Source organism: Gadus morhua, chromosome 19 (genome assembly GCF_902167405.1).
Source record: "Gadus morhua chromosome 19, gadMor3.0, whole genome shotgun sequence".
Classification (NCBI taxonomy): Eukaryota; Metazoa; Chordata; class Actinopteri; order Gadiformes; family Gadidae; genus Gadus; species Gadus morhua.
Window position 1 is genome coordinate 19788090 of NC_044066.1, and position 9671 is coordinate 19797760.

At 45.0% G+C, this 9671-nt stretch overlaps 1 protein-coding gene across 3 annotated transcripts in view; it reads left to right on the forward strand.

Moving 5' to 3' along the window:
• mdfic (MyoD family inhibitor domain containing) overlaps positions 1-9262 on the forward strand; it is a 29237-nt gene extending 19975 nt beyond the window's left edge. For all 3 annotated transcript variants that reach the window (XM_030341679.1, XM_030341680.1, XM_030341681.1), the window contains one exon: positions 6938-9262. In XM_030341679.1, the coding sequence (XP_030197539.1) occupies positions 6938-7185 (248 nt within the window). In that variant the 3' untranslated portion in view covers positions 7186-9262. The remainder of the gene's footprint in view (positions 1-6937) is intronic.
• Positions 9263-9671: the final 409 nt, after the last annotated feature.

The window sequence follows — 9671 nt, forward strand, 5'->3', positions numbered from 1 at the left end:
TGAGAGCACATCCCACTCCTGGGGCTTTTATTTTTTAGCCAACAACACCCCCCCCTCGTCCACCATTCCCACCTTTTGTCCCCATGCAGAGGGGCTATCACTCGGTCAGGGTTTGAGGCCTAGGTGGGTCCGGTAATGAATGCTCGCGTCGGGGGTGAGTCTTATTACCTCCGGGTGGATAGGTGTGACCCTCTAACAAGGCACTGGGGCACAGGGGGCCTATTAAGTGACATAGCCCATCCCCGGTGGGCCCCTCACAGTCCCTCTCACACCTCCTGGACCCCGGTCGGCTCCGTCGGCAATGTGGACAAAGGACGACTCTCGGTCCTCATTATAATGCTTTTCAGGAATGTGTGTGTGTGATCTGATGCTACCTTATAGGTGTTTATGAGGACTGTATACGCTATACTTTACCTATTTATTCAGCTAATCCGAGGCCCTTAACGCTTCAAAGGTTGGCAGGTGGCAGAGATTTGATGTGGTGGTAGGGGGTTGTTCAAGGGGGGATAAAAGACACAGGGTTAGCTCGAATACATCTGGAAATAACCGCAAAAGGAAAAGCGTTTTTCAATGCTTATTCGAGATCATCATCCTTGTATTGGGTTTGTTAGCTAACAAGGTGAGGCAGGCAGGTGGATAGATATGTAAGAATGAAGTGAGGTCGCGTCGGAATCACCAAGGAAATACCCCGCGCAACAAAAACCTAAGCTCTACGTCTTAATTGGAGAAGAGAAGAGGGGGATTGATTTGAAGAAGAAAAAAAAAAAGACAAAGACAGAAGCTCGATAAATCTGTCTCATTATGGCTTTTAGTGTTGCTTATTTGCAAATGCCTGCTCTCTGAATCAATATGTTCGCTCTCAAGTATTTATTTCCCCCCGGAAAACAGGCAAGCTGTTGTGTTTGAATGTTTACACGGATTAGCATAATCTGTTTGCCTGTGAAATTAGCCCCCTAAACAGCAACGAACCCCCCCCCCCCTCCTCCTCCTCCCCTTCCTTCGCGGAACACGAGGAGAAAAAAAATGAAAGGCGGTAGCTAGCTAGCGAGCGAGCTAAACGGGCGCGCCAGCTCTGGGGAGTGTGCGCGATTTCTTGGCACGCAACGTTGTTGGCACCGCTGCCAATGTGCGCTCACAGTGGATCGTCTGAGTGGGGTCGTTTACGCCGCTCGCTTTTGTTTGGACGTGGGTTGGGGGCTGGCTCTGTGACCAGCTCGTTTGTCATTCACTTTGTTGGGTTTATTTTTCTTGGCTGCTGTGTAATCAATTAAGGCCCCTGAGCTGCTTGAGCCTCGTTTAGAGACTATTAGGGGTCCAAGGCCCGCGGGCATCGTACCAAGGCTTTCTTCTTTAAACAGGCTTCTATCACACACACACACACACACACACACACACACACACACACACACACACACACACACACACACACACACACACACACACACACACACACTTGTGGGAGCATGTGAACGTGAGTGTGTTTGTGTGTGTGTGTGTGTGTGTGTGTGTGTGTGTGTGTGTGTGTGTGTGTGTGTGTGTGTGTGTGTGTGTGTGTGTGTGTGTGTGTGTGTGTGTGTGTGTGTGTGTGTGTGTGTGTGTTAGCGAGGGCGGCTGTCTGTTAGCGTTAGCCTCTCAGTCACTCATGCATTATGAAGGAGGGCTCCTGTGCAAAGCACACGCGTGTTGGATCTCCACTCTGTAGCCCCTTATCCTCCTCCTGTTCCTCCTCCTCATCTGTGTGTGTGTGTCTGTATGTCTGTGTGTCTGTATGTGTGTGTTTGTGTGTGTGTGTGTATTCCCTTTGGCCTCTGAGCTCGTTCTCTCTGCCCCACTCCCTCTATGTAGTTTTTCTTTTGTCTTTGTTGTTTTTTTTCGTTTTTCGTTATCTAGGAGTTTTTTGTTTGGTGTTTTTTCTTTTTCTTTTTAAGGAAACAGCTTGCCGCTCCGAGGCCCATCGCGCTTGTTGTGTGTCACGCCACTACATATTTTCTCTCTCTCTCTCGGCCTCTTTCTCTCTCTTTCTTTCTGCCTGCATGTTGTATTTTCTTTCTTTATTCCCTTTTTCCCCCGGGGTGGTTGCTACTGCCCACAGAATCCGGGCCGCGTCTGGGTCTAAGCAACCGATCCATGTCGATGTGCTGTGTTTTCTGCTCTGTGTTTTTCCGTGCGTCTGACTGCCTGTCCGTCTGGGTTGTCGAAGTCGTTCCCCCCTTCTTCTCCCCTCACCAGAAACATTCACACCGCTCCGAGGTTATAACAAATAACGATGCTGATAAACGCCTCTCTAGCATGAGAAAAAAAAACGTGACGCTTGTCCAAACCAAAGTACGAGACTTTAACACATATAGAACCTACCGGGGCTGCTCGGAATATTAAATCAGAGAATGTCACAACATATGAGGTCATCGTGTACAATCTTTCCCGTTACCCGTATTTATCATTATTATATTCATCTTCTAACCCTCCCCCATCGAGATTTACCGGGCACCCACAATGCCCTCTGTCGCCATTAGCCCCTGAACTTAGCATCACAACCAGTCGCCCGTCCTTGGCTCGACCAAAGGGGAAAGAAAATCAGACTAATCGCTGCTGCTAAATTATACATCCAAGTGAATAGCTGAGACGTTCAAGTACGCTGCTTAAAGCCCGCAGAATGCTGTTTTGTGTTGCATTCGTAGTCCGGTCTTGGCGTTGTGATCTCAGGCATCACTGTGCGTACCCTCGGGGTCCTTCAAAGTGCGCCGCTCTGAACTTTTTGAGCGGGTGTTTTGTCCGCGGTTGTGATGAAGAAGCCTGATGAATATTTTTCTCTCTGCTCGCTGGCGCCAGGGTGTCTATTTAACTAGGGTAATTCAAGAGCGGTATGCGCCTCGCAAACACACACGCACATGCATGCATAAACGCACACACACACACACCAACATATATAGTGTTTAATGTTCTGTATTCTTGTATGCAACTCAACACATGGAAAGAGGTAACTTCTGACCCGTCCCTCACAGTTCCTGTCCCGGTTTTTAGTTAGGGGGGATTCCAACCTGAGGGTGGATGCATAGGATGTGTGTGTGATCCGGACGTGTGTGTGTGTGTGTGTGTGTGTGTGTGTGTGTGTGTGTGTGTGTGTGTGTGTGTGTGTGTGTGTGTGTGTGTGTGTGTGTGTGTGTGTGTGTGTGTGTGTGTGTGTGTGTGTGTGTGTGTCGGCTTCACACACAAACAAACACATGTACACGTGTACACGTACACACACACACACGCTCGCGCGCGGGTCCACATTCGGACGGCTGTCGCAGACAGCCAGTGCTTCTGCTTCTGGTCCTCCGTTGCGTTTAGAAGAAATTGAATCAAATGGAAAAAGAAAGAGGAAGAAAATCCCAACCCTTCTTTGATTAATCAAACATGAGCGTCCAGCCGGCCAGCCGACCTGCCAGGGGTCTTCCTCGCCTCATCTTCCTCGCCTTTACATTCACCAACCCCCTCCCCCCCTCCCCTCTTTCATGCCAATCAGCAACGGCCCCTGTCCACGGACCCCTAAGACGTATAGATGAAAGCCATGCAAATGCGCCCCCTGTTTGCAAGTCTCTAGTTCTATTTTATTTATTTATTTTGCTGCTCTCTTTCCACATCCATCCGTCCGTCCGTCTGTCCGTCGGCCCACCCGTCCGCGGCGTTCAAAAGGCAGCGTACCGGGGGAGCCTAAGGTGAACACGGGGATGTGGGTTCTCTCTGCAGTTTAGTGATTCAGATCGTGGGGTGCAGCAGCCGCAGTCGCAGGCGGTGCTGAGCAGGAGTTATTGGGGAGGATTTATCTCCCTGTAGACTCGGAGACGTGAACTTTACCTGTCAGCGCTTTTCGGTGCGTTCCACCGCTTCTCTTCTCTTTTCTTTTGCTCGGTGATGAACCTCTGTGCGTGCTTTTTCGCTACTGGTTCTGTTTGCAGACTTTTAACAGAGAAATATTGGAATGTTTTTGTAAGTTTGTACTGACGCGTGTTTCTCTCATCCGCATCATCACACTTATTGCAAATGGCAACACACTCTGTGTTCATCAATGATAGGACATGATATAGATGTATTTGGCGAAATATTCCCTGATAAAAAAGACAAAACAGAAAGTTTGTGCTGTGGTCAACTGAAAGTCGACTGAAATTCGTCACTAATGCCTTACATATTTTGAAAATATGCCTTTATACTTTTACTTATTTTACTTTTAACATACTTTTTTGTCGTCTTTTTTCGAACCAAATCCTGCCAGACCGTCGATTTCTTTAGTATCACTTAGTTTGGAGTAAATGTTCAGTCAGTAGACTAGCAGTTATCCTTAAGTTGGGCAAGTTCAAAGTTGGAAAAACAAGTGATTTTAACCTCCTGTCTTAAAAGTCTTATAATCTATCAAACCATATGATTATTAAAACCGAAACTATGGAGCCTTCGATATTATTTGTATTCATAATTAATGTTATTTCTAGCAGGGTTAGGGTAACTCAAAATAAACTTCGGTCTGCATATGTCCCTCCCGGCCCCGAAAATACTTGTTCTGCATCCAGTCGACCAACTGACCAGCTCTACTGAAATCACTCCGAAAGTTTTGCCGTTTCACTGCCTTTCAACTGATATTGTTTTGAAATTATTATTTGCTACCATTGGACTAAAAAAATACATCTCTTTATCATTTACTTATTTTTCCACAGAAGAATTGCTTCCCAAGAGAATCCCTCTCTCTCCCTCTAGGGCTTGGTTGACCTTATTCGAGCAGACGTACACGTTATGCATTAAAAAAAAACAGACATTGATTATAAAAAGCCAAATAAGAAAAAGAGCAAAAATAAAAAAGGAAGCACAATCACTCTCAATGCGAAAAAAAAAACATAATTTTTCATTTATGTCAAACTTGATTTCCTTCTCTTTTTTTTCACTTTATTAATTTAATTTATTTACACCCACTGAGATTTGAATAATTAATCGACCGATTGGTAATTTACAGGGGAACACTTTTCAAGTGTGCGAGACAGTCTCCACCTCACCTCCGTCAACCACATGGGAGGTTGTGGGGGTGGTGGTGGTGATGGAGGAGGTTAAATGTTAATCAGAGATCAGTGAGCATTGCAGGCATTAGCGCGCTAATTTGCCAGGGAGCGATAGTTTTTTCGGACTTTTTCTAATCATCCTTGCGTGATCAAGCCGCTCTAGTTTGCATGACAATGCCACAATTATTGAACAGGTCCGCTAATCAGAAACGGTGGGAGAGAAATTTGTTTCATTGAATTTGCCTTGATTCCCTTTTGACCACCCCCCCACGCCCTCCCCCTACAGACACACACGCACACACTCACTGACAGATTTTTCCTCAGCATACGAGTACTCAGTTACGCACAAGCACACACATATACAAACTTTATTTTTTACTTTTGCTTTCACTTTCATACTATTCCCTGATATATTTCAATGCATACTCATTTTTCTTACGAAATACGTTGCAATACAAACTCTATTTACTTTCCATCCGTTTTTTGCAGTCATGTATTGACAAAAAGGAGACTAAACATTTCCCATAGCATTCTTGTCGATCACGCGTAATATTTAATATTTGGACTTTTAATGCTCTTGCGTGTGTGTGTGTGTGTCTGTCTGTGTGTGTGCATGCCCACACTCCTGTAGGGATTCACTGGTGTGCTTGACATAATCATTATCGTTGCCAATCTTGTTCCTGTGGTTTACTCAAGGTCTAGCCCAAGGTCTCTGCAATAAAAGTGACAACGCGTCGTAACGAACAGAAAAATCCCCTGGTCGGATTGTCTTTTTCTGACTGAAACACCAAGGTTTATAGTCAAGTCGTGAGGTTTTTAATGGTGCAGAAAGAGAGGATTATCCAAGTGCTACACTTCATAATCGTGGTTTATAGCCCCGATACCTGATGGTGGCCTGTACTCCCCTCATTGTTGCTTTTTTCTTTTCTACTCATTTTTTATTTCAGTAGTTTTAACACTTAAAATGTTTTCTTATAGTTTTCTTTTTGCCTTTATTTCAGATCCCGATGTCGTCTATTCTTATAAACAGCAACGTTTCACCTTATTTTGCCTTAACTTTACCAGTAAATCCTTCACCCCTTTCATTATAGTTCTAGATCTGATACTTAGATCTTGATAGTTCTAGATAGTTCTAGATCTGTTGTTTCAATGCAGCTCCAGATCTGTGTGTTGCCCTTTTAATTCAATCAAATTGTATTGGTCTAGCCCTTAATCACCGTTACAGTCTCAAAGTGCTCAAAAGGCCAAATATGTATGACACCCCCCCTGACCCAAGCCCCCAAAAGGGCACTTTCTATCCATCCAACACAACCTGACTATGTGTCTATTTTTCTCTCCCTTCTCCGGCCGGCTCCCCCCCACACCGCCTCACCTCAATTTGCCTCAGCTTTACTTGTAAATCTTCCTCCCCTTTCATTCTAGTTCCTGATCCGATCGATAGTTCTAGATCAGGGGTGCCCAACCTTTTTTGACCCAAGATCTACTTTTCAAGTAGCCAACCTCCCGAGATCTACCAGCCTAGTGTCAACATTGCAAACCTACCTTCAAGCGGGGGGGGGGGGGGGCCAACGTTTAGGATTGCGTAACTACTGTTGACGGCTTTCAACTGCTGTTGACAGCGCCTGCGCTACCCCCGGGGTAAATTTTATTTTATTTAAAAAAATAAAAAAAATAAAAATAAAAATTCTTCTTCACCCCTCGCGGTCGACTTGGGATCTGTCGGCGGTCTACTTGTAGACCGCGATCGACTGGTTGGGAACCCCTGTTCTAGATAGTTCTAGATAGTTGTAGATCTGTTTTGCGTTGCGCTTCCAGATCTGTGTGTGACCTTTGTGACCCCCCCCCCCTCTTCTCCCCCCCCCCCCCCCCTCTTCTCCGGCCTGCCCTTCTCCGCACTCCGGCTCCCCCCGCAGACTGCTGCGTGCACTGCATCCTGGCCTGCCTCTTCTGCGAGTTCCTGGCGCTGTGCAACATGGTGGCCACGCAGGCGTCGTGCGGCGTGTGCACGCCCGAGGTCTGCTGCTGTTGCTGCGGCGACGAGGCGGGCGACGACTGCAACTGCCCGTGCGACATGGACTGCGGCATCATGGACGCGTGCTGCGAGTCCTCGGACTGCCTGGAGATCTGCATGGAGTGCTGCGGCATCTGCTTCCCCACATAGGAAGTGCTGGGGGCCACGGTGGGGAGGAAGTGGACGAGGAGGAGGAGGAAGAGGAGGAGGGGTCGAGTTCCTGTCGTCCTCTGACCCGGCCCGTCACACTTCCTGTCACGGTTTTTAAGTTTGGGGGGATTCCAACCTGAGGGTGGATGAATAGGGGGTGTGTGTGTGTGTGTGTGTGTGTGTGTGTGTGTGTGTGTGTGTGTGTGTGTGTGTGTGTGTGTGTGTGTGTGTGTGTGTGTGTGTGTGTGTGTGAAAACTGTTTGTGGTGCTATGAGTGTATCAAGTTATGTTAGTGTGTGTGTTGAGTTCCTGTGTGTGTGAGTTTGTGTTGTTGGAGTCATAGATAATGTGCGTGTGTGTGTGTGTGTCTAATCCTGTCTGATACCCTCTTCCCCACAGCAGTCTAAACAGGGGTCAATAAAGATTCAACTCTCATTGACGCAAACCACAGGGTATAAAAAAATGCAATGTTTTTTATATGTCCGTGTATGTCACATAACATTGTGGAAGCTGTTCATCTGTAGCTGTTGATATGCTTTTTGAATCATTATCATAGGTGATAATTTAGTAGAGTGTGAGGTCTTTACAGTTGTGTTCCATTTCTGCAACGCCTTTACTCCTTCGATTTCCAATAACTCAACTACTGTAGCTTGTTAGAATTGCGTACCTGAGTACAAATCTATAGAACTGGATCGGTGTGAAACAGGAAAAACCAAAATATCAAAAACTCTACGTGTTTCTTTTTATTTACCTGGAACATATGCTTCATAAGTTTCCACGTGTTAGATTGTGCTTGTGGACCATTAATGTAGTTATTTTTATATATTTCATAGGTTCTTGAATTCCAATTTCGTATATTTTGACTGGCTACAAACTGCACAGAATGGCTGTTGACATTTTTACATTTCGGAAGTATTAGAAATACCAAATGATGTATCATACCAAAGACTCTTCATCTCTATCTAAATCATTTTATTATGTTTGAATTGGAATTGGAGTCTTGCCTTGACTGGATTTACTGGTGTTAGAATTGGGTAGTATTGGATTTACTGGAACTATCGTAAAAATACATTCCATCATATTTAACGGGTTTGACTAGTTCTCTAAAGAGTATAAGACGTTTGGGGATAAAGTGTAATTGGCAATTCCCTATTTTTACCTTTTAAAATGACAGGGGTTTGTCAGTTACACATTGCACAGTGTTACCCTTTGGTATTTTTTTCACAAACAATGCACAGTGGCTGTTGTTAATACTTGACATGTTTTAAACTGCACTCTGAAAAGAAAATGGCCTCCCTGAGAAATTAAAAAACAAAAATCTCCCGGCAGTGGGTTGTCCATAAGAAGCCTTCAGGTTTCAACGCCTGTTGATTAACAATACAAATCATAGAACTGTCAGGACGCCAAAAAACGGTATTAAGTTAAATCAGGGTAAAAGTGACTAGTACAACTTTTATTGTTTTTCTTACATTTCATTACGGGAAGAACCCTATTCTGTGTGTATATTTTTTTGTATGTTGTGAATTGCCGTGCCGGGGGGGGGGGGGGAGAATGCACTCGACTTTGATGTCGTTTAAGTGATGCTACTTAATTCTGGCCCATCATTAGCCGTCGCCTCGTGAATGGCAACGAGAATAGAAAAAGAAAAACATAAAAAAAATGGTCCCTTCTTTCTAAGCCATCAAAGATATTATGCTGTCAAGTCCACGTCTGTTGTTGTATTGTTCAGAGGCCTCTCTGTGCTAGATAATAAGTAAGAAAAAAATCATCTTCATTAATGTTTCCTTTTAGCCGTACTTTTCGTGGTTTATATTTAGATAATGTGAAGGATTTATTTGCCACCGAGTATAAGTAGACAACTAGACATCCATGTAACTCATTCACTTCCCATACTGTATTGTTTTACTGGGTTCTATAGATCCTGTCAGCTGTACCTGATCCAATCGGCTCATTCGTACCTCTCTCTCTTGTCTCTTGATTGGTCCGCCGTCGTCCAACATCCTGTAACTGGACTTCAATTGGTTGTTGCCTTTATCTGCATTCTTGTGTCAGAAATAAAGCAATGCTGAAAAAACAACATGCGTCTTACCGGGAATTATTTACTCTTTAGTCGTTTAGCAGATTGACCTACAATCACTAACCCTCATTTCCATATGGGTTTCTAATCCAAGGTGCCTACTGGTATACTGCAGGCATTTGTGATCAAACCCAGTAATTCAATTCAATAGTATTTGTTTAGCCCTTAATCACCATTGCAGCCTCAAAGGGCTTAACGGGCCAAATTAGTATGACACACCCCAGTACCTTTCTGTTTGGACACCCATAGCCACAACACAATATTCCCATCCCTCCCACAATAGGAGTCCAGGCATTCTGACACCAGAATACGACATCCACAACCCCCCCCCTCCCTCCTTTAGCATCAGGCCGCTGACTTGATTAGCGAAGCCGTCCACGTACAGCGGACCTAGCGTAGCGTAGCCATG